This window comes from Gavia stellata, chromosome 9 (assembly GCF_030936135.1).
Source record: "Gavia stellata isolate bGavSte3 chromosome 9, bGavSte3.hap2, whole genome shotgun sequence".
NCBI lineage: Eukaryota > Metazoa > Chordata > Aves > Gaviiformes > Gaviidae > Gavia > Gavia stellata.
Window position 1 is genome coordinate 30860125 of NC_082602.1, and position 25753 is coordinate 30885877.

At 39.3% G+C, this 25753-nt stretch overlaps 1 protein-coding gene across 5 annotated transcripts in view; it reads left to right on the forward strand.

Annotated features, from left to right (window-relative positions):
- Positions 1-25753, forward strand: part of VTI1A (vesicle transport through interaction with t-SNAREs 1A) — a 275458-nt gene that overhangs the window by 166711 nt on the left and 82994 nt on the right. For 3 of the 5 annotated variants that reach the window (XM_059821206.1, XM_059821207.1, XM_059821210.1), the window contains 2 exons: positions 1724-1794; positions 6220-6281. In XM_059821206.1, coding sequence (XP_059677189.1) covers positions 1724-1794; positions 6220-6281 — 133 coding nt within the window. Of the gene's footprint in view, positions 1-1723; positions 1795-6219; positions 6293-25753 lie in introns of all 5 variants that reach the window. The other 2 variants (XM_059821209.1, XM_059821211.1) reach the window with 1 other exon arrangement.

The following is a 25753-nucleotide window of genomic DNA, read 5'->3' on the forward strand; positions in this document are numbered from 1 at the left end:
AATATTTCAGTGTAAGAGGAGTGTTTGACTGAAGCTGTTTGAAGAGTAAAGTTTTGGCGTCTTATGTTGTCTTTGTACCATATCTTGAGGCCTCTCCACTATAATTTTGCAACCTTTGGTTCAGCATATGCTGTGGAAGCAAACAACCCCTGAGTAAACAAATGGTGATGACAATAGATTAATGTATATGTCTGCTATTAAAAGCATCGGGCGATCCATTACAGCGTATCTCTAAGCTTGCCAGAAATAGTCCATGATGGAGCAAAGTAGACACCAGTAAATGGGCTTAGCCTGAAAGAGCTTTTATTTAAGCATCAGTGGTAAATGCCGAGAGGCACAGAGGGCGATTTTCTTCTAATATGACTTCTCAGTGTCTTTAGAGGTATAAGCATGGCTGGTGTTTTGGCAAAGGCTTCCTGACTTCCTTTCTAGGACAAGGAATGGGCTTAAGGAGCATGTGGGAAGTATGAACACCCAGCACTTAAAGCAAGTCTGAAAGTCTTCTTGCCTTTATTTCACAGCCCAACGGTCAGCGTCAGTTCCCAGGGCCTACACAACTTCAAGAGACTGAAGGGGGACAGCTTCTGATTTGGTTTTTTACTTCTTATATTCTTACATTCTTATATATTTATTGATGATCTAGATGAGGGGATTGAGTGCACCCTCAGCAAGTTTGCAGACGACACCAAGTTGGGTGGGAGTGTTGATCTGCTCGAGGGTAGGAAGGCTCTGCAGAGGGATCTGGACAGGCTGGATGGATGGGCCAAGGCCAATTGTATGAGGTTCAACAAGGCCAAGTGCCGGGTTCTACACTTTGGCCACAACAACCCCAGACAACGCTACAGGCTTGGGGACGAGTGGCTGGAAAGCTGCCCTGCAGAAAAGGACCTGGGGGTGTTGATCGACAGCCGGCTGAATATGAGCCAGCAGTGTGCCCAGGTGGCCAAGAAGGCCAACGGCATCCTGGCCTGTATCAGAAATAGCATGGCCAGCAGGAGTAGGGAGGTGATGGTGCCCCTGTACTCGGCGCTGGTGAGGCCACACCTCGAATCCTGCGTTCAGCTTTGGGCCCCTCACTCCAAGAAGGACATTGAGGTGCTGGAGTGTGTCCAGAGAAGGGCAACGAAGCTGGTGAGGGGTCTGGAACACAAGTCTTATGAGGAGCGGCTGAGGGAACTGGGGTTGTTCAGTCTGGAGAAGAGGAGGCTGAGGGGAGACCTTATCGCTCTCTACAACTACCTGAAAGGGGGTTGTAATGAGGTGGGTGTTGGTCTCTTCTCCCAAGTGACGAGTGATAGGACTAGAGGAAATGGCCTCAAGTTGCACCAGGGGAGGTTTAGACTGGATATTAGGAAAAATTTCTTTACTGAGAGAGTGGTGAAGCATTGGAACAGGCTGCCCAGGGAGGTGGTGGAGTCACCATCCCTGGAGGTGTTCAAGGAACGTGTGGACGTGGCATTGCGGGATATGGTTTAATGGGCATGGTGGTATTGGGTTGATGGTTGGACTTGATGATCATACAGGTGATTCTGTGATTCTTCAGTTTTACGTTGGTTGAAAAACTTAAAATTTAGAATAATGATGTCTTCCTCTTTGCAGTTAGGAGGAGTGATTAGGCTACCACATGTATTAAATGCCCTTGTTACAATCTAACCTGGCATTTTGAGGCCTTACAGTCACAAGCTATATTTTTCATGATTTACATTTTGATTTTTTAATGCAGAGCAGATTGGACAGGAGATGCTGGAAAACCTCAGCCATGACAGAGAGAAGATCCAGCGTGCTCGGGAAAGGGTAAGTTTGATAATAAGTAATTGCTGGTCTCAGATTTTATTTGCTTTGGGCAAGTTCTCAGTGCATGCAGAAATAATCCAGCATATTGATTAGTTTTGTATCAATCAGCTGCTATCGTGAGATGTAATCACCATCTGCAGCAAGCCACTTAGAAAGTATCATATATGGCCCCAATCCTGCAAAGCCTTTCCTACAGGGAGTCACACTGAAGTCACCAAACCTGCTGTTGAAAGCAAGCTGTCTGTCACTAACATCGCAGATAAGTCAGTTTTCTGTCCTTTGAAGTATTTGTTATAGTGTCCATAGCAATGACTTATTGGACTTTCTATGAAACAAATTTCAGTATCATGATTTAGCTTCTAATAATTGATCAACCTTGTAGCTGCAAATGCTAATAGTTGCCTCCTTAGGCAATTCTGTGTGAAAGAACAGGTAGTGGTTTCTTACTCTGCTGCTCTGCCACGGCAGTCAAGATAACATATCTGTGTCATTTTTGCCTTATGTTGCCTCCATAGGGATCATCTTTACTCCATAGCGTTAATGAAGACACCCAGAAGCCCATCCCATCCAATGCATACAACTTCTCTGAACTTCAGTCTAAGACATTTGCCTCCCTGGTTCTGCTCACAGAACCAGGAGTGACTGCACCTGTGACTTTCTGTCCATGACACGTTGATCGGATACTTTCCTGAGTGTCCAATTTTCCCAAAGCGAAGTCCTCCAACAGGTCTCTAGCTGACCAATGCCACTTTAGAAAACTCCTTTCCCTGTCCCAGGGGTTTTCTTTACTTTGATAGCTTTGATTTGGCAAAGCCGCATATGACAGCTTTAATGAGGCATTTTCTGTTAGCTGTACCAGTTGCTTTCTGAAGTCCTGGACATTAGCTACTTTAAAACATTAAGCATAGCGAAGTCATTAAATGTAACTAAGAATGTGGGCTTTACCAAGTGTTTTTCGGGCAACTTCGTGTCTTATTTCACCTCCACCCCTCACATCCCTAGTGACTGCTGAGTCTGAGATGCTTTTCTGCTTCTAGCTGGACAAGAAAAACCTAGGCAGTGGAGATGAATACCCTGTATCCCTTTCTGCTGATCCTAGAAATCCTCGGGAAAGAGAAAGAGGGAGTGTAGTTCTGATGACTCTGTGTACACATGGTTTGTTGCATAACTTTTCCTTTTCTGTGCTTTCCACCTGAAGAGCAAATTTCTTTGGTGGCAAAACCTGTAAGCTGCAAGGAGCAAGATTAAAAATAAGGGTATTCTAGGAAAGTGTATCCCACCACACTGCAGTGAAAGACTTCTTGTCATAAATGGAAGATCTCAAATTTGAAGGTTTTATCATATGCCACTTAAAATAGTTTGTTTAGAGAATTCAGAAAATTTCTCCAGTGGAGCCACAGGAGTGGACCTGTCCCAGCTGTCTATATACGCAGATGTACAGTCAGGGATGATCTTGGATATCTTGGCAAGTCTTCCATTATCTGGAGATTTTCTAAAGACCAGGACAGCGGGTGCTCTATCAACGCGTAATAGCTTTACACTGAATACATGGCATTATTATCTTATCGACCAGGGAACAAACTTGTCTTCTGAAAGTCAAATGTCAGTTTGAGTATGATGGTCAGTTCTTAGCAGTTCAATGTTGTGAAAATTAGGAAGATTTTCTTATGAGCAAAATTTAAATTAGTTAGTATGTCTATAGTTCAGTTAAATTTACATATATGAGTTTTCCTGTCTGTAGAGTAGAACTTTTTTTTTTTTTTTTTTTTAGCCAAAGAGGAGGGATAAAAGCTCTGGTACAAGTCAGATAGGTTAACTGGACTATACAGGGCTCTAAAAGCTGCAACATTTTTTAGGAAAACCTCAAATTAAAATGTGTCTAAGGCAGACAAGATATCAACGTCAGCATCTTGTTCTTCTTCCTTGCTTTCTCATTATTATTCTTAATACTATTTTTAAAAGCTTTCTTAAACACCATGTAGATTTGCCATTGCTAATATCAAAGCATATTTCAGAATGTTTTCACCACAGCAGTTCTGTGAAACAGGGAAGTGCCATCGTATGCCGTTTGACAGGTTTGCATGCCACCTCTTCTTTGCCTTCTGCGGTGCGCTGGTATTGGTAAAGAAATGATGGAAGAGCTACAATCAGATATTTCAGCTTTAAATAAAAGCAAACTTACAGTTTGAAACTCTTCATGTTGTTTTTTCTGCCAGTGCAGGAAGAAAAGGTGTTTTTTTAGTGTTCTCTTGGGAGGTAGCTAGAGATCTTCCAACTATGTGTGTACGTGTTTGTTTCTTTTTTAACATTTCTTCCGCTTATTTTGTGGGGTTTTTATTACCATAAAAATATGAGGTTGTCTTGCTTAGAGGAGTTTGTCAAACCTCTAAGATTCAGCTTCCCCTTCCTAACTATCAGTACAGATTCTAGCTGTCAGGTAGAATCCTGCAGCAAGAGAGGAAAGTTAGGATCAAACATATAATGGTAAAAAGGAGAGATCTACTTTTCTGTGAAAAGGGAGGAGAAGCCCCAAGTGTTAAATGCATCTTTATGAATAATAAAAGACCAATGTAAAGCATACATTTGTACTTCAGATTCCCTTCTAGCATAGATAAGAACTTGGCTTTTTAATGAGCCTTTTAAAAATTATTGTGACTTTTTTTCGTCTGTTACTTGTGTCAAAGTGGGCTAAACTGCTTTTCTGGAGCTTGAATTGTCCAGATGAATCAGGAAAAAATGAGGGAATGGCCTCCCTGGAATATAATGCTCATCTTTGTTCCATCATAGCACATAACAAGAGAGACCTGAGAGTCAGTGCAAGCCTTCCCACTGAATGTGGTATTGCTAAGAGCAAGTCTTGGTTGCTATTATCCAGTCCCAGCTTCTACCTGGTATTTCCTAAATACCTTTTATAAGAACAAGGAGGAAATTATGCAAGAAGGTTATGTGTTATTGATTGCAACTACTGATTTCAGTAATAAACATTAAATCTGATGGCAAATATTTACAGTATTGGGCTCCAGAGTAGAAACTGGTTTTAACATTGCTGCTATGCATATATTCAAGATATAATAGTGGTTTGTTATGGTGAAGGTGATTTGTTATTGGAAGACTGCCACTTTTCTTGGCAGTGTTACTGTTTTGATGGATTTATAACACAGGATGCATTTTGTCTTCTGCAACAAAGTTTCTTTAGTAAGAAGTCAATGAGTCAGGTAATCCTTTCGGTCTGATTTGATAATGAAGAGGTAAATATTCAGCTTTCATAAGGAGAAGAATGTTTTTATGTATGTACACACAGCTGTGTTTTGGGGCTTGTTAGAAACAGTGGTCCTTGCTATTTCATAACTGACAATCATTACATTATCATTTACAGTTGATTTTGATGTCCCACTGGTTCCAAGATCTCTAAAAAGTCAAAAGATGTCTCTCCTTTAGCTACCAGTAGCAAAAGAGGCAACAGGAGAGTAACTCTATTCTTCCTATACCCTTCCTCATTTCTAGACTTCCTTTTGTGGGACACTAATAAACACAAAAATAGAGGGAAGGTTTTAATCCCTTTTAAAAAGCAATACAAGTAATTGCTCTTTTTTAATATGAAGTTCATTGCTTCAAAACTTTTCATCTCCCCAATTTCATTTTTTATTCAGTTGTGCTTTTACCTATTTTGCAAGATTCTTGAGAGCTGTAGAACAAGTCAGCTAATTAAGTTTAGCTGTAAATGTAAGTTTTCTGTGTCCTAATAAACTACACAAATGCTATTTTCAGTGAGTGAGTGATCCTTATGTGCAAAAATATATATTATACAGCTGTGCCTTACGTACATACTATATACTGTTCAAAAAGTATTTGTGCATCCATCCCAGTAGTGGCTGCTGTAAGGTCAGTACCAGTTTTGTATTTAAGGGACAGTGTAGGCATATTTCTTTTACATAGAATTGGTAAAAGGACACTGTTTTGTATTTTTGCTTTTTCTTTAAACTACTGTCTTTGAAAAACAGTGGAAGAAAGATATGCTTGTTTTTCTTTTCATAAAGCATCAGGAACACAGCACATGGCTGTCTCTTCATCGCTTGACACCCTCACTAATATACATAACCAATACACATACACACATCAATGGGATTTATGGATACCAATTTATATAGCTTCTACCTGCAACCCTTTATTTGTAAAGCTTTTGTTCTTTATCCTGGTTCATCTTTGTTGCCTCAATGTCTTATCCTCCATGGGTTTCATCTTTACGTAAGTGAAAACCAGACAAAACATTTTTAAATTTCAGAGCTTTAGTGGCTTTCTTACACAAGAGTTTGTTGTGGGCTAAAACTGAAGCTGATTGACTCAAATGACAGTAGAAATATCTGTGCTTTGTACAGAATGGAGTACACGTGCCTTTTGCCTTTAATGGGACTCTTTTCTCCCCAGCTTAGAGAAACAGATGCAAACCTGGGGAAGAGTTCCAGGATTTTGACGGGAATGTTGCGAAGGTAAGGCCAAGGTAGGGACATTTCTGTTCTTCCTTTTTTTTTCCTCTCTCCCGCCGTGCCTTTATTTTAATTCAGCCTCAGCATTTTGCTTACGTACCTGACTGTTTTTTACACAGGCTGCTCTGTAGAATGTCTTTGAATGGATGCTGGTAGTAAAGCAGGCATGGTTAGATAGGAGGCTTTATCACAGCTATGGAAAGAGTTTTCTGTAGCCTGAGGGATTACCCCTTGCTCAATCATTTCTCATCTTGGTTTCTTTGTATTTGGGTTTTCTTTGTATGTGTGTTCTAAAACTAAGCTTTTTGATGATGATTTCCTGTGTTCCTTATTCTTGAGTGATTTCGGTGTTTTCAGAGTTTTTTACCTGTTAGATTTTATGTGAGAAAGCTTGTAAATGTTTTGGAGCAGCATAAATTTACACACTGAGAAAAGGTTAAGGTGATCATTTCTGTCTGAATAGATGGGGCAGACACATTATCAAACCTTGTGGTTTTAGCATGTTTCTTCCATGCTTTCAATGTTATGAAAATTGGCCCTAGGATCAAAGTGAGGTGATACAGAAAGGCAAAATTTGCAACATCCTAAAAATCTATGTGGGACTACAGGGGGGGAGTTATCCAGTGATTACTAGTCACCTTAAATTTGCATTGGTACCTTCCCAGACAGATTTTTTTAATTAGGGGCATCTCGGGATATGTGTTCTTTACCCAGTGAAACAGCACCTGATCTTCTCTGTGATGTCCGTATTTCTGTATATGTTCAGCTTCCTGAAGAAGAAAAGCATCCCTCTAATAGGTGGTGCTGGGTGCTATGAAAACATGGTTTTAAAGGAATTTAGAGCATCCTCTGAAGTGTTCAGTATGAAGTTACCCTTGCCATGGCCTTTTATGTTGCATATTTGCTTAATGCATTTGCTTATTAAAAAATAAAGAAAAAAAGAAGAGAAAGTTTTAGCAGAGTTATTGATTTGTCACTTGCCTTGGAAAATATCAATACCAGCATTTAATAAGTTGTTCTTTAGTGCCAGCTTCATCTCTTCATAAGTCTCCCCAGAAAAAGATCTTTGTTAGTTCATTGTATACCCAGTTGACAAAGGTTAAAATGACTGAGCCTCATGCCTTCATTCCACAGATTTCTTACAATTCCAACTCCAAGCTGTAACATACAAAATTCTCTGATTAAGAGTAATATGTAAATGACACAAGCTAAATTCAAAATCCATGGAGAAAGGAAGTGGCAATTGAAAGGAATGGTTCAGTGCCTGTAGACAATCAAAATAAACTATAAAAAAAATGAACGAAAGAAAAGACACAACCAAGCCCAAGTCTCCCAAGGAAGGGCTCTGCGACATCAGCTGTAACGAATATTCTGCATATGTCTCCATTTTGTCAAATCTCATTAAAGGGGTTTCTTGCTTTATGTCAATTGAGCTGTCCAAAAATCATTCATCATTTTAGTGTAAAAAAAATCATGCAGTTATTTAAATAATATCATATTAATGTTAAAGTTCAGCTGTCATTTAATAGTATGGCTTAATCAGACATAGCATTTAGGAAAAATAGTTTTTTCGGGCTTTACTTGGCTTTCAGGTTGGCAGATTCAAATAAGGATTTATGGGTTTCTAAACCAATGTATTCTTTCCATGTTTATGCTTGAGGTACCTCAGCCTTTTTTGCAGCACCCTGTAGTCTGTTATTTTCAATAAAATAAAGTATCTCCTCATATTGTGTTTGAATACATTTGCAAGTAATTTGGAGAAGCTGAAACAAAAACATATGCTGTAACCTTTGACTTTGTTTTGTGTTTGGGAATCACAGTTAGGAGTCGTAGTTTATAAGTCTTCCATAAGCCAAATGAAAAATATGATCTTTCTGAAATACACTTGGGCTCTTCTTTCCAGACAAAAGGATTACGTAGTCGAACACCAAGGTGGCACATTTCTGTGTGTCAGAAAGGCACTGGATTTCCTTTTTCTTCAACAAAAATGCTGAGTTGAGTCACCCGTCTGCATGAAAGACCAGTTAGGATTTAAGCTCAGCTCAGGTAAATGTGCCAAAAGAAATGCCTCAGCATAGATGCAACTTGCAGTAGAAGATTCTCAGGATGTTATGTAAAACCACGTAATAGATAGACCTATGGTGAATTTAATTTGTTAGTGACTGTTGGGTAGAAGAGTCTAGCATTATCTCAGCCTCAGCATCATCCCAATGTTGTTTAGTCACAAGAATAATCATAAAATACAGACCCCAAGAAATCAGCACAAATTTGATAAAAACAACTGTAAAAAAAATAATTAGCACAGATTGGCAGTTGCGTCCTAATTTCTGCATACTTCAGTGCATGCCACACAATATTTCACTTAATTACTTGAACCAATAAAGAAAAATGCTGGAAGACTATTCTTCACATCATTATTATACGGAAAAGGTAATGTTAAACTGAACATCGCTCAACTTAGTTGCTGCTCCCACAATATGTATTTGCTGATATGCTTGAAGTCATATGCCAGGCTAACACCCTGTGCAGCAAATTAATGCCTAACTATTTCTATTTTTACCATCTGGGAAAGGTAAAGCAGCATCTCTTCTGAATCTGGCCAAATATATTAAGATATTAGATATTTATATAGCTGGAGGGCTAAATTACTCCCTTTGTATGACCTAAATTCCCTGGCCATGTATTGTGTGCATAAAGTGTTCTGGAGATAAGGAATAAAAGCAGGGACAGGTTTTGTAGGTTGTCCCTGCTCACTAAGGAAATCAGTGGCATACTAGGGACAGGTCTTCCTATCCCAGTTTCTGCTCTAGCAACTTAGAGTAGCCAGCCTTATGTGTTGGAATTTGTTATCTCCCAGTATTTTGGGTATTTGGGTAAGTAAATTTTTGTAATAAATGTTTTTAAATATTCTTACTGGGAAATGACCTATACATGCATAATACTCTTTTTGTGTGTGTGTGTAAATAAACCTACTGAGATTCCACTGAACGAGTATATGGCATTGCATTACTAGGATAGTATTGGCATGTTGATAATGTCAAAACATTAATAATTTCCTTTTACATGTATCTGTAGCTCTGGACATCCTGACATTTTATGACTCCTCTTTAAAACTGTGAGACTATAACAGAAGCTCAGTGTCGTTTCAGTTACAGAATTTTCATATAATAGGTTTTAACATAAGGAAATGGCATCTTCTGTGGTCATCTGCAAGATTGCCATCTCAAACATCTATCCCTTGGCCTCTCCCCCACTGTGAAATGGGGAGTGCACAGTGTGTTAGAAAGAAGCAGAAAAGAATATGTTCTGAAAGGTCTTCAGTCTTTTGCCCATATCCTAAGCCAATAGCCTAGAAAAGCTTTTAAGAAAAGAATTTGGACAGTCTCCAAGCGACGCACGGCCCCGTGGGAAACAAACAAACCTAAAAGTAACCAGATAAAAATTTCAGTAGTTTTGAATCTTTATCCAATTAGTAGGCAAATTCTATCTATGTCCCTCCAAATTGCAGAAGAATCTTCTAGAAAAATAGCTACTACCCTCCAGAATGAAGTTTTATTCTGTCTGGTTCACCGGGAAATTTTTATGCCAAAAATTCGCTTTTAACCTTCAGATTTCAGTCTTCTGAGTTGTTAATCAATAGTGCTTTGAGAAGCTCATGAACACATCTGCTCTTATAAAAGAGACTTTTAAAATCTGATTTCCAACAGGACAGAGGCACTAGCTCCAGCTGATGGAGATGAAGCAGTAAATGTTCAGCTCTCAGGTGGTAAGTTATATGACTTACCAACAGCTGCATGACCAATGTGACTACAGTCAGAAACAGGGAATACCTCCCGCTCCATGCTAGTTGTAGTCAAGCTTCTTCACTCTTCTTTCCAGGAAAATTCTGGTAGTCCTGCTTCCTGCCTCACTTCTAGTCAAACTTCCTTGTACTTTTGAACTCCAGGATAGTCCAGACCTCACAGTTATTTTTCAACATTTCATAGAATCATAGGACAATTTAAGTTGGAAGGGACCTCTAGAGGTCATCTGACCCAACGTACTGCTCAGAGTAAGTCTAATTAGAGCAGGTTGCTCAGAGACTTCTCCAGTCAAGTTGCAAACACATCCAAAGTTGGAGATTCCAATGCCTTTCTAAGCAATCTGTTCCAGTAGCAGTTGAAATAAGCAATTTTTCCAGGTATCTAATTGAAATTTCCCAGCATCCAACTTGTGTCCATTGCCCCTGGTCCTAAGCAGAAGTGATTTAAAACATAAGTGTTTTAGAATCAGCCTTCAGAGTTTGGGCCTAGATTGCAGTTGTTCCTAGCAGTTCTCAAACAACTTCAGCAATTCTGAATAGGCCCCTGTGGTCATTAGGCTGAGATGACATTCAGTGTAGGGCAATTCTTTAAACAGCATGTGGGGTGCTCTGCCTCCACCTATTCACCTGGTCAGGTGGCCTTTCAGCAGTGGATGCACAAGAAATTTTTTTATTTTCTTTCTCACACTCCCAGAGGTGTGAAAGGTTAATTATGTCTGTTCTGCCTTCTCTTTTGACTATGGAGCCCACATTTCCTTATGCAGAAGAATAGCAGCAGAGGCAGTCATGTCCCTATTGAGGCAAACTGAAACAGACAGTGAGTGTTATTACGGGCTTTTTCCCCCATTGCCCTACCAATCTGTTTCCATCCCCAAAAATCAGTAATAAAAAAGATTTTCTTCTCAGCTAAAGGCTGTCTTGGTATCAGTCATACTGGGCCATGACTGTTGAGTGTCTGCAGTTTTCTGGAAGAAGGTCTTCGTATCACAGATACTGAGTGAAGTTTAACATACAGTTAGATTTGCCTTGTTTTCATGCTCTTTCCAGCAGGAACTTTGCATATTTGGTCTCAAGCGAAAAGAAGTTTGAGTAGAAATTATTTCAGCAACTTTTTGGTACATGTATTTCTATTTTTATTTCAAGACTTATTTCTACACTGAAAAATGATTGAAACGACAAATCCTTTAGCAACATGTCTGCTCCATGTTGAATATTTACAGCTGCAGCTGTTTACTTCAGTAATTTAGACCTTGATTCAGGAACATACTTAAGCATATGGTTAACTTAAACCAGAGGAGCAATTCCCTTAACTTGAGGGAGACTAAGTAAGGGGGGCGTGAGTTGCAGAATGGTTCCAGGTCATCTCTTGGGACAACACAGCTTTTTTGTGCTCCTTGCTCAAGGCCGATTACAGAGCAAACCCTGTACTTAATATTTCTGTTGTTAAATAGAAACTATAAAATACACATAGAGTATTTTAGTGCTTGTTACTGTCAGTGTAAGAACATTTTTTTTTTTTAAATTTCCTGACTTTTAAGCATTTAACACAGTTACTTGATTCTTATATTATTGTATGTTTGTGTTTTAATATGCAACTAATCTTCATCAATTATGAAGTGTTGAATCTTTTCAGAAGGAAACTGATAAGCTTTGTGGTGCTGTTAATCACAAAATAGTCTTTGGATAAGTAACATATGGCTTGTTATTCCAGATTAAACCTCGGCATTAATTAGTACCTGGTCGTTCCTCACTTTGTCTCTGACTTTAAAAAGAAACCTTGTTTTCTTTGTTGAAGTGATGGACAAAACATCTGGAAAACATAAATGTAATGTCAGCAAAATTCCCAAGGGTAAGCATTCTTCATCATTAGGAGTCCAACCAAAAAGCAGGAAATGTACCTCTAAGTCTGAACACCAAGAATTTTGAAATAGTATGGGACATTGTGGGTTCCCTGTTCTCAATTTAGGTATGACATAATCTGATGTATGTAAGATGCATTTCTTATTTTTAATAATCAATTGAGAACCATTTTGTCAACCTTGCTCATCTTTCTTGGACAGTGTTCTGTATGTTGTTTCCAAAATGCTTTTGAAAAATCTTGCTCTACTTTCATTCAGTGTTAGAAATACTTTTCAGTTCATGCATCATGGAAGGTAAAGAAGTCTTTTGAGCTGCTGTATAAAAGTCATAGCTACAGCAAGCAATGTACATGGAGAACTGCAAGCCATATGCTGAAGGTACTGAATGCCTCACAGAATGGGACCAATTTTAACACCGTAAGCATGTAACTATGATTAGTTTAATGCCAGCGTAGCCTTTGCCAACCTTCAGCTCCAACAGCCTAAGTGATACAGAGTTAAGTTTACTTCAAACGTGAAGAAAAAAAAAGGAGTATCATGATTGATCTTTGCATTTTAATAACGTAAGTGCATAGGATAAAATAAGTCAGAGTTTTAATCTCCTTGCACCTAGGCAAAGTCTTAGAAGGGTATGGCCTTCATTCATTGAGATAGAAGCATTTATACTGCAGCATTGTTTTATTTTTCAGGTTGTTGGAAGGCTTTATTCATGTGTCAGGTTGCCTACACTACATCCATTATGAGCCAGGCTCTCAGCATTCTTCAGACAATATTTCTAATTCTGTTTTTTCATTCCTTTTTTAAATGTACAATGGCCTTTGTTTTGTCCTCTCCAGTCCCTCTTCTATCATCTGGAATTACTATCTCATTTGCCCCCCTTCCATCTACTTGTGTCCAGCTGAACAGCTGGAAAGAACATTATCTAAAGCACAGTTGTGTTTCTGCGGGAAAGCAGGGTCCCAATGGATAATTATCCAAGCTAGTCCTAGGCTGCGTATACCAAGAATTTAAAGCATCGTAATAAGTTAAATATCATGTAACCCTTTGTGATTGTTCTCTGTATTGAGATATGTTGACTACCATTAAGCAGCTAGAGCCTAAAAAGGTTCACAGTGTCATGAGTAAAACAAAAGGCATTTCATAGTCAGCGTTGTCATGTCTGAACCACAATAGATGTCCCATGACGTGCTTTCATGAGAAGGCATGTCTTATATCAGCATAATCAGTGCCGTGCTTTCTTGCAGTAGTTACAAGTAGTTTCCAGTTGGATGAATTCTCTCTGACATGATATTCAGGAATAGTGAACGTAGTGAAAATATTCTGAATGTGGTGAGATTGTTTATATGAAGCAGGGAACCTGTTAGCAAAAGCTGACATTGGTAATTGCTGAAATAATTGGAGACAAATCTTCAGAAATCAATGAAGTCAAACTGCTTAAGGCCAGTAGTAAATTAAGGATCATGTTGTTCTTGACACCACTCACAGTATAACTGTCACAGAAGAATATATGCCAAATTTTACACATTCCATTTACTACAGAGTGTTTAAGCCATAAATTCCTAAATGTGATTTTTTCTGATCACAGATCTTCATAATATCTTGCTACATGGGTCATTTCATTTTAATCCACAAATTTGCCAAAAGAGAAATAGAATCATCTTGGAAGTGATCACAGAAAAGTTCATCCCTTTGTGTTAAAGTAGGATTGACTCTTTCTGAATCCCGGCAGATATTCGTCTGACCTCCTCTACACTGATGAACACTCCCCATCTCTTCAGTTAAACTGTTCCAAGTTTTCCCTAACTTTTAGCCCAAATCTTTCTTCCTGGGTAGACAGAAAACTTTTATGTGCTGGTGCATTTGAGGAGATTTCTGTGCTCTGTCATGGACAGTGACTTCTGCTGTGAAAAGAAATTTCTGCTGAACTTTTCAAGAATTAGAGAACATAAATAATAGTGTACGGAATTAAATTATGGTTTCTAGTTTTCATCAAGCCAAGGCTTTTGATGGCATTCAGGAACGTAAAAATGGAAGAATTGAATAGTGTTCTAATAGGCAAATCCTGGAAGCTGAGCCTCTCCAAACAGTAGCTTCATGCACAGGTGTCACTGAGCTTTGCAAATAGAGACACCAAAATTAAATCATCCTCATGAGGTTGCATATCTGGACTGAGACTAGACTGTATGCTAAGCTGACTGAAAGTAACATTTGAAACTCAAACAAGATTAACAAAATACAGAGATTTAACTTTTTGTGGCACAACTAGACTTATTAAGAAAAAGGCAGTAGTTTTGTTGAACAACCATCAGAATTTTTAACTTATTTCTCCCACCCTTGCCCATAGACACACAAGCATTTTGGACAGATGTAGTATTTGGAAGCAAATGGTGGGAATGGGAATTGTTTTGCCTAGTCTTCTGTCAGGTCTCTGCAGGAGCTTTGTTAATCTTTATCAAGAAAAGAACTTGGCACTTTTCTTGCAACACTTGATTGAAATTGTCAGCTTTCAATAAAAGCAAAATTAATTCAGCTTTCCAGCATGATTCTGATCACACACCAAGGAATTTATCTTTAAGAAAACAATGAAGTCATCAAACTGATTTAAAACTGCTGTGATATCAGAATCTTGTCCTTCTTAGCTAATCTTTTAGAATCATAGAATCATTTAGGTTGGAAAGGACCTTTAAGATCATCAAATCCAACCGTTAACCTAACACTACCGGTCCACCACTAAACCATGTCCCTAAGCACCACATCCACACTCTTTTAAATGCCTCCAGGGATGGTGACTCCACCATTTCCCTGGGCAGCCTGTTCAAATGCTTGACAACCCTTTCAGTGAAGAAATTTTTCCTAATATCCAGTCTAAACCTCCCCTGGTGCAACCTGAGGCCATTTCCTCTTGTCCTATCTCTGGTCACTTGGGAGAAGAGACCAACACCCACCTCTCTGCAACCCCCTCTCAGGTAGTTGTAGAGAGCGATGAGGTCTCCCCTCAGCCTCCTCTTCTCCAGACTGAACAACCCCAGTTCCCTCAGCCGCTCCTCATAAAACTTGTGCTCCAGACCCTTCACCAGCTTCGTTGCCCTTCTCTGGACACGCTCCAGCACCTCAATGTCCTTCTTGTAGTGAGGGGCCCAAAACTGAACACAGGATTCGAGGTGCGGCCTCACCAGCGCCAAGTACAGGGGGACAATCACTTCCCTATTCCTGCTGGCCACACTGTTTCTGATACAGGCCAGGATGCTGTTGGGCACACTGCTGGTTCATACTCAGCCGGCTGTCGACCAAAACCCCCAGGTCCTTTTCTGGGGGGCAGCTTTCCAGCCACTCGTCCCCAAGCCTGTAGCGTTGCATGGGGTTGTTGTGACCCAAGTGCAGGACCCGGCACTTGGCCTTGATGAACCTGATACAATTGGCCTGGGCCCATCGATCCAGCCTGTCCAGATCCCTCTGCAGAGCCTTCCTACCCTCGAGCAGATCAACACTCCCACCCAACTTGATGTCTTCTGCAAACTTGCTGAGGGTGCACTTGATCCCCTTGTCCGGATCATTGATAAAGATATTAAACAGAACTGGCCACAATACTGAGCCCTGGGGAACACCACTTGTGACCGGCCGCCAACTGGATTTAACTCCATTCACCACCATTCTTTGGGCCTGGCCGTCCAGCCAGTTTTTTACCCAGTGAAGTGTAGGCCTGTCCAAGCCATGAGCAGCCAGTTTCTCCAGGACAATCCTGTGGGAAATGGTGTCAAAGGCTTTACTAAAGTCCAGGTAGTCTATAACCACAGCCTTTCCCTCATCCACTAAGCGGGTCACTTTGTCATAGAAGGAGATCAGGGTAGTCAAGCAGGACCTGCCTTTCATAAACCCATGCTGACTGAGCCTCATCGCCTGCTTGTCCTGTACATGCCACGTGATGGCACTCAAGAGGATCTGCTCCATAACCTTCCCTGGCACCGAGGTCAGGCTGACAGGCCTGTAGTTCCCCGGATGCTCCTTCCGGCCCTTCTTGTAGGTGGGTGTCACATTTTCTAACCTCCAGTCCCCTGGGACTTCCCCGGTTAGTCTGGACTGCTGGTAGATGATGGAAAGTGGCTTGGTGAACACTTCTACCAGCTCCCTCAATACCCTTGGGTGGATCCCATCTGGTCCCATAGACTTGTGTGTATCTAAGTGGTGTAGCAGGTCACTAACCATTTGCCTTTGGATTATAGGGATTTTATTCTGCTCCCCATCCTTGTCTTCCGGCTCAGAGGGGTGGGTATCCGGAGAACAACTGGTCTTACTATTAAAGATTGAGGCAAAGAAGGCATTAAGTACCTCAGCCTCTTCCTCATCCTTTGTCATTATGTTTCCCCCCGTGTCCAGTAAAGGATGGAGATTCTCCTTAGCCCTCCTTTTGTTGCTAACATATTTATAGAAACATTTTTTATTGTCTTTTACAGCAGTCGCCAGATTAAGTTCTAGTTGGGCTTTGGCCGTTCTAATTTTCTCCCTGCATAACCTCACAACATCCTTGTAGTCCTCCTGAGTTGCCTGCCCCTTCTTCCAAAGGTCATAAACTGTTTTCCCTGAGTTCCAGCCAAAGCTCTCTGTTCAGCCAGGCTGGTCTTCTTCCCCACCAGCAGACTAGATCGTTTTCAATCTAGCTCATAATAGCAGATCAGAGTTTTGGCTGTGCTGAAGAGACATAAGAGATCAAGTGACCAACAACTGGAACAAAGGAAAACTTGGGATTTGCTGAGCACAATTTTTGTTCCAGTCAGTTAGTCAAGTTCTACCACAAAATCCAGGACCTGAACTTGCAAGTCATACTCATGTGAGTAGTTTGCTTGACCGTAGCCCTAGTATTGAGTGAGGATCGCTTTTGGTTAGAGCAAAGTTTGTTTGGGGTCGGGGGAGTGTTGTTTGTCGTTGTAGTTTTACAAAGATGGCCATAAACGATGACTGTGAAAAATCAACAGCTAAGGAAAACCAGGATCCCTTAAGAGTTTGTTGAAGATAAATTAGTGCTTCTGTGGGACAAGACCAAAACTGAGAATTTGTATCCTTGTGTAGCATGTAATTATGTTGTATTGGACCTTTAAAACTCTGCAGAAGAAATGTTCACATATTGCTAACCTGCTGAGCATCTGTCTGAAGTCATGAATGAGAAAGTGTGGTCTTGCAATGAGAGATTGTTTAGTCTACTTGGTGATAGGAAGGATGAAAATTTGCTAATTTTGGCTGGCTCTTTAACGAATATGGAATATTTAAACCTAATCAAGAAGGCGAAGAAAAGTCAATGTGGAAAATGAGCAAAATGGGAAAGACGGAGAAAAACAATTTTACCATAAACACTGAGATTTATGTTCTCTACAACATTTGTGTAGCTCTAAAGTAAACCACTGAAAATCACTGAGATTCTTTCAGAAATATCTAGAATAATATAAACAAGGGACATACTCTTGCAACCTGCTTGCTTCAGACTGATAAATTTTCAGTGCTAATCCTCCTTCTGTCTTAGAATCAGGATTATAGCTCAGATTCTAAAATCATATTTTTAAATCAGTTTATTAATTGGCTTTTTTTGAAGACTTGAAAAATCAGTCAATGAATTTGAATATTCAGGAGCTACAATTTATTAGAATTGTAAGTGGTATTAGTGCTCTCCAGTTTAAAAACATAGCAGAAGAGTTTTTCACTGACCTGTATGCCTTCTGCAAATACTAACGTTTTTCCATGAGTGTTAGCCTGGCTTAGCTTGCAGGATCTCACTAGGTAGCATTTATTACCTAAGAATTTTTGTTTAGCTTGGACTTTGCTACATTAACTAAGCTGTAACCCAGAAGGTTTTTGTAACATTTGCAAGTTAGTGCAAAGTCTTCATCTTGTCTTATTTAGTAGATCTGCTGATAGTTTAAGATTGCAACACTAACAGATAATTTTTCTTCTTGAATAAAAATTGCATCTTAAAATTATTTTTGCACCAACTCCCTGCCTTCCTCCTGATACAAATACTTGTGCAAGCAAAAAAACCCCACTTGTATGTTTCTATTGTTTTCTTATCTTGGCTGCAAATAATGCATTTAAATAAGGAATTGTTTGAGAAACATGGTTCTAAGTGTGCCCGATCTTGCCTAGATGTTGGGAAGCATATGGTCTACTTTATCCGTGCTGAGAAACATCCTTGCTGCTTTCTGTCACCACTGTATTTTTTCAAATGCAGTTTCAGTGTGAGTGGCACACACGTGTTGATTGTGAAGGTAGCATTCTTTCAGAACAGCCTTAAGCTAATTACTCATAGTGGCAGTGGGGCTTTGTACCTCATTTGTGAACAGCTATTTATTCTACTACACCAGTACAAAGCAATGTTTCACATTACCAGTTTACCAGACTATTACACCATTGTGTTTTAATCCACTGTAGGTGGATGGAGAATATGAGCCATCTGTTTTATTTAATGATATAATCAGTAAACAATATATGCACTTTACACATTTGGTCATTAAAGATGCCCATATTGTTGGACCCTGTATTTACATTGTAAATTGGTGTATTCACACATCAGCTCTTTCTGGTTTAAAAGGCTTGCTGTGTTCCTAAGATGGTACAAAGCAAGCTCAGTAACTGCTGGAACCCAGCGCAGGTGGTCGAGCTAGTTGCCACACAGATCAAAAGTCAAACAACTGTGAATCTTCCTTTGAAACGGCATTTAGAGAGACAAGGCTGGTCTTATCTTCACAAACAAGAAAGAGTTATAGATATACATCATGAAGTTATGAGTACAAAAGGGGGTTTCATAATCACTCAGCATCAGAAAATCCAATACTGCAGACTTTTGTGAAGACGTCTTTGGAATATAAAGACCATCTTATTTTCCTGGACAAAATTTAGAGGAGTGAGTCTGAATTATTAAATATGAGAAAGTTCAGTGATTTCAAAACTTTCGAGACAAGAAGTTGCCTGCTCTCACAGTCGATTTAATTTTATTTTATTTTCAGCAATGCTTAAGCAGAATAAACCAAACACCAACAGCAAAACCCAATCTTATTCAAGGGATAGAGGTGAATGAGTGTATTTGTGCTAGAAGCAAAGGAAATTGCTTGAGATTTCAATTTCCCCAAAGTATCCTTGGTGAGTGCCAAAAAACAGTCACAAAAATACATTAAAAAATCATTCATATGTAAAATCTTGTTTGCTAGCACCTATTTAAGGAGATGAAAGATAGCACAATCCTGTATTAAAATTAAAACAGTAACGTTCATTTCTTTTACTTCATAGCTTGTGCTTAGGATGCCTAGAACTTAAGATACTTATTGGAGGACTTGGTCTCATTTCTCATTGTGTTTTATGAGGAAATAGATGGGGTTTATGACGGGGCGAAGGCCTGACTGGCATTGCCAGTTGCCAGCAAAGGGAAGGGACTTGTGGAAGTGGTATGGCTAAGAGCGAGTTTGCAGGTCAGCAAGGATAGAGGAGGAGTCTTGAGCTTAACAACACACAGCTGCTCAGCAGGGAGGGGTCTGCTAATAAAGGCGGAGCTCTGGGAATGGCAGTTCTTTAGCTCTGTTTGAAATCATCTTTTAAAGCAGCAGAGTCTGTCAGGATGAGATCTTAGTCATTTCTTGTATGCACTTGCATAAAAAACTAGCAGCCTAGCAGCAAAATATATAGGAGATCGAGATTTCCGTTTTGGTTTCTGTTCCTACATAATGCAGCTATACTCAGAGGCACTCAGTAACAAAGTCTGTGTACTAAAAAGAAGTGTGTTCACTTTCTATTTAGTGTTACAAACATGAAGACATAGCTTTCTAAGTCTTTAAATCTATTTCAAAGGCAAGCTAATTATATTGTTCTTTTTTTTAATCTTGGGGTGGGAGGAAAGAAAATTTTTTTACTAGGGCTTTCTAATGCTGGCACGAATTTTAGAGATAAAGTATTTTCAAGTGTATGAGCAAAGAGAAGAAAACATCTAATTTTATGAACCATTATATATGCTTTCAAAATATACAATATTTTCGTGGTTAAAATATTTAAAATAAAACAAAATAAGACTCAGCTGTAAGTGTCCCTTCTATAGTCTTTTCATATCTGTATTTCATGTAAGCTGAATATTAAGCATTGGCATGTTTCCATATACTTCATGACATATTGCCTTCTGATTTTGAGATATTGTGTAACTAACTTATTTCTAATCTTATAAAGGTGTTGAGATTTTTTTTCCCATCCCAATCCAGGAAAAACAATCAGAAGCTTGACTACTAATGTTTGAATCCTAGCTTTGCAATGGGTATATCTTGGTATCTGTGGACACGTCTGTTTCTGTGCATCCCTAAAATGAAGATAATGTTCCAGATCTCAGCAAAGCGTTCCGAGGGCAAATGCCCTTAATTAATGTATGCATGGTCCTCGCATGACAGCCTGATGAGAGTTTGTGAATGAGGGACTAACTGATAGCAGTGCCTGTCCTGATTTGGGGTCATGGCTTAAATGAATTTAAAAGGGGTGAAAGAGAAGCATGAGAAGAATTTAGACTAAAGGGATGTCTGATTTCCTATAACAGTCCATTACCAAGTACATACCTGATCTCCTTAACTACTGAACGTAGATATGAGAAAGAGGAGGTATCAATCCTTTGTTGTCTTTTACAGAGAATATAATTTTGAGGGCTACAGGTGATAGACTCATCTTTCCTTGGGTGACATTTTTGGTGTGTTGCGGACAGAGAAGAGTATTTGGGTTGGTTAGACAAACAGAATTAATGCATCCCTGGAGGCATAATAATTAAGTGTACCTATAGAAGAGTGGTAATGTTAAACTTGATGTGCTAACCCAGGCAACTGCTTCTTCCTTATCGATCTTTCCTTACTGCTCTTGTCAGAAATGATGTTCTTACAGCTGGTGTGGACTGAGATGTATTTTTGCTGACTGCTGTCAACCTGCAAACAATCAGTACTTTACAAATGTTTGTTAAGTACCTTAGGGTTCCTCGAAGAAGGAATATACCCCTATAAATGCAACGTTTTATGACTTACGATCACAGTGCTGACATTTCCTTGTTCAAAGAAGGTGTGGAGGAGAGATGTGTAGACTTAGGGGTAAAGGTAAATAGTCACTTACTTGCCCTTGCCAAAATTACCTTTAGCAGCATCACCTCTTGCCTCTGGGGAAATAAAAAGGAACATAGTTTGTTACAAAATGTGGATGGGTAAAGCCATGAAGATAATCTAGGAATGCATAAGAATTCTATCTCATGTAGTAACTTGATGACCAAAAATATACTAGTGAGCCTTTGAAATTCTAATATTTTGTTGTTCAGCTTCTGATTAAGGAGAAAATAAAAATGTGGATTTCAATTGCATTTTGTTGAAACATCCAGTGGCATGATGCTGCTCTTAGCCGTAAAGTTAGAAGAGAGTTTGTTAGACACTTTGTGTAGCAGGCACATGTTGAAAGCTAGGCTGAAATGAAGTTTGAATATGATAGCTGGTAACGATGCTGTGGAGCACCCTCGTCATGAAGAGTATTATTTATAGAACATCTCTTGTGCTGGTGCACTGGGTTGGTCATATTTTAACGGTCATCTTTGAATTATTGATGATTTATTAAAGCTCTACCAGCAAGCAGTGGGAGAATTAAGCTCCCACATGCCAGTTCCTTCAGATGATTCCTCTTTGAGGAATCTAAGTGATCAAATGAGATGAGCCATTTATAATTCTTCGAACAGGAATTGCTCACAAGTAGTTGTTTCTTAGTAAATTCTTGGTGTCCTCTTTGGAGTAAGATGGAATATTTAGAATTATATGATACACATATATGATGTTAAGCATATTGTAGAATTGTTTTATAATAAACTACATAAACCATATTAGCAGTGTTCCAGATGCTTAGCAGTCAAATAAGGAAATAGGAACTTCATCTCAGAGATGCACGCCGTAAACAGACAACACATAGGAGGGGTAGGGAATGTTGAATACATCCAAAGGCAGTGCTGCAGAGCTGCTTGCATGCTCTGTTTCAGGCAGTTATTTTTGTATGCTTATAATTCTGTTTACTGAAACCAATGGAAAAGCTTGTGCCCAAATGCTCGTTCTCTGAATCTGAGAGGAGGAGCAGGTGCATAAGATACCAGAGAAAAGCTCTGTTTTATAAATGTAGAGACTAGCTTACAGTAGAGATTCTGTTTTGTCCTCTTGCTCCACTGACCCAACTAAATACAGGTTTCACAGGAAAATATTGTTGTGACTGACCTGGATAATAGAGATTGGTTGGGAGGACTATTAAACCTGGCCCTCCTCTCTAAACTGTTGAGTTCTGAGACAGACTTTAGTTTGAGACCCACTATACCCTGCTTTCTTTGATCCAAACCCTGAGAATATGTAACCATTATTTAAAGGAATGAACTCCTTTGTGAGGAGGAAGCCAAGAAGTGGCCCCAGAGAATGCCTCCCCACATGGAAAGCCACCACCCCCTGATTTGATGGCTTCCATGCTAATGCGTCTTTCAAGGGGGTCTCTTTGTCCTGCGTTGTTACTTATTTGGCTCTTCTTTTATTTTAGTCTTAATTGTCATTAGCGCGTTTTTTTCTAAAGGCATCTGGGGAATAGTAGTTTATTGCATATTGTTGTGTTTGTCTAAAGGCAATTGCACAAGTTTGAAACCTAATCCTTGTAATCTTTCCTACTAGGGAGAGCTTGAGATAAATACTGCTGTATGCTTGGTGGGAGTGGGTCTCTACTTTTTGATCATCCATGTCTAAATGTTGAGTAATACTTAAGGGAAAATGTTCTCAAAACATTCCTTAGATGATTATTAGATTATATTTTATGTTTGATAAAAACTGGAAAATTGTGTAAATATTTGCTTAACATCCCACCCCTAAAGCAATTTATTTCCTTTCTGGCCTTCAACCCTCTTGCTCAGTGATATGAGATCATTCACTTTCTGTTTATATTCACTTTCACTTTGCAGTTTTCATGTATGTGTAGTGCGATTCCCCACTGCAGAGGAATATTTAAATAGTAAGTGGGGAATAAAGAGGAAGGAAGGAAAAAATCTTTTTAAAATATTTTCTAGTGGCTTCTCAATTTTAAAAAGTAAACAAGTGCTATGATTATACGACTTGTATGTGACATGCTAATAACTAGTGTTAGAAGAAATTTAAAAATAATCCAGTCCTGCTTTTCTATAAGCTGGTTGTCACATAGTAAGTAAGACCAGTTTATACGTATCATGTTCCTGTGGCGACCGTTCAAATCAGCCTTTGGCAAAAGCAAACACACGTGAGATATCTCGTTCTTACAAGAGGAAATCACTTTTGCATCTTGGATACTCCGTGGTGGTTGAGTTCTCTAGAAAGTGCTGACTCTTCACATAGACAACAGTCAATACTCACATAGGTCAACTGTTTGGCTCTTTTCTGTCATCTGAATTTTTTATTTTGGATTAATATGGAGTATGGGTCTCAAAACCAGGGACAAACGCTAGGTCATGATTAGAGCTCGACTAGATGGGAAGAGGGGTTTAGGGGAACATTGTGTTGTGGAAGAAGAACCATCAGAGTTAGTAAGTTACTTTAAAAGACTGAGGACACTTCTCTGCACCAACCAGTGTTGAAGCATTTCTGTCATACATTGCAAAATGGCTGCTTCAGATGCAAGAAGTCCTGGAGTTTCTCTTGAGTCCTCTTTCCCTCCCACCATGTTTTTGCAATTAAATACTGGATTAAAATTCTTTTTCCTTTCCTTTTGTTTTGTTTTGTTCTGTTTTTTTGTTTTAAATGTGTTACTTTTTCCTTAATGTGTAGCAGCTGATTTTTCCTCTGTTGGCTCACTTGGGCACAGAGACAAACCTTTCAAGGAACAGAGTTCCAACATTGTGGTTGATTATTTTAATGGGAAGCCATCTGTGTGGTAAGGCAGGCTCTCCAGCTTCTTTCTGCAGAAAAAAAAGGAGATGCAAGCATTTTAGCCAAAGGTAAAACCCTTCTCTCTGTAATGTGGATGAACTCACAAAGAAAGTAGACATAAAGACCTGTGTCTCCTCACCACACTCACGAAGACCTGATTTTCAAGAGCATCCAACCTGCAACAGATGGTCTCTTGGGAACACAACTTGCCCTCTTGAGAGTATGATCGAGTCTTGGTGCTTCCCACAAATTTGCAGTTGATATCTGCTGCTCCTTTGTGGGGCAAAGGGCCAGTTTGCTTTCCAAGAGCTCTGTGCCCTTCTTTTTTCTGGCTTACCCCATCTTGCCTTCCCAAAGTTTGAGTTGCATTTCTTGCAGGAGTCTTGCACTTCCTCTCCATCCCCTTCTGTGGTTTTCATAGCCTGTCAATCTGAGATGTTTTTGACTTCTTTTGACAAACACCTTCACTTAGAATTGCAGTGTGGGTGCCTGGAAAAAAAGAAGGCCTTTCTTTTCTTCCTTCCTCTTTATGAACTAGAGACATAATGTGTAAAAGCTTGGTGTCAGTTCACAATAGCACTTCGTCCTCTTTCGCGTCACTTGCCAAATAACTACTGTTGTGGCAACAGCTGTAACCAAGCGTGGTGTCAGCTAGTTTTGCCATAACATGACTGGGTGCCAGTGATTTTAATATAATGTGAAACACACTCCCAGGCAGTGCAATGAGGCATCTGATTATTAAATTCCTTGAAATGTCATCTGGAATTTTTTTTTTTTTTTTTTTGCATCAATTCAGGTCTCAGAACTGGACAGTGTTGTGATTAAAAGAAAAAGAACAGAAAATTCTCTCATTATAGTAAACATTTCCAAGAAAACTCTCACCCTGAAGCAGACAGCTCTGCTCTGCTTACATAGACAGCAACAGCAAAAGCTCTGTGAAGGCTGTAGGGGTGGAGGTTATAATTGTGGCTACCAGTTGTTTGCTGCTCTTTACTGTAGCACTTAATATATGTTAATATAATATCTATAACATAACATAATAATAATATTCTATAATAATATAATACAATATAATAGCACAATAAATGCTATTTATTTTTAGGCTTCTTATTCTGAATTACTTATAAAAACTAAAAGGTAGGAACCTGGTGAAGCATTTGTTTTTAGTACATTGCTTACATTGTGCTCCAAAGCATGGTATTCAGCATTATTGTTAATGATTGAAGCAGTAGCATTTAATTGTGTAAAGCAATTAAAAAGCTCTATATTACTACTTCTTGGGCTGAGTCCATTAATACAGGAAGCATTAGTAAGAAATATATTGAAGAAGTTGAACAAGGTCATAAATGTTCTGCGTGCAAAGAGCACCTAGTGCTTTTTTCCAAGCCTTTAAGAAGTAGTTTAAAAAACAAAACAAAACAAACAAAACCTTGTGAGGTGAATAGATAAAAGGCTTTCTTGGTTTAGTTATGTCAGTTTGGCTTTTTCCTGTAATTGCTGGGGTTGTTTTGTTCCTACAGAGGGAACGGATGCCAAGCTGAAGAGGTAATTTCTGAGCACTGTTTCAAGATATTGTGAAAATTCTCAACTTTTCTGTAATAAGAAGAATAACACTTCCCTAATGATGTCTGTTTATTGCATATTGTTCTTCTGTATGCAGTTCAGTGCAGCTGACAGCAAGTACTTGAGAGAAACCCAGGGCTGAAGGAACAGTGCAGGGGAAACCTGAGCAGGCCTGAGTCTCTGCAGGCTGTGTGCACCGACTCCTCTGGGTGCTGTCAAGCGGTCCTTACCTTACGTCACCGTGGATGAAATCGAAAGAGATCATTTGCGTTTGATCCCAGGTGGCTTTACATTTGAATCCAAACAGGAAAAAGCTCCTGGCCGCACGAAGCTGGATTGGAGGTGTTGATACTC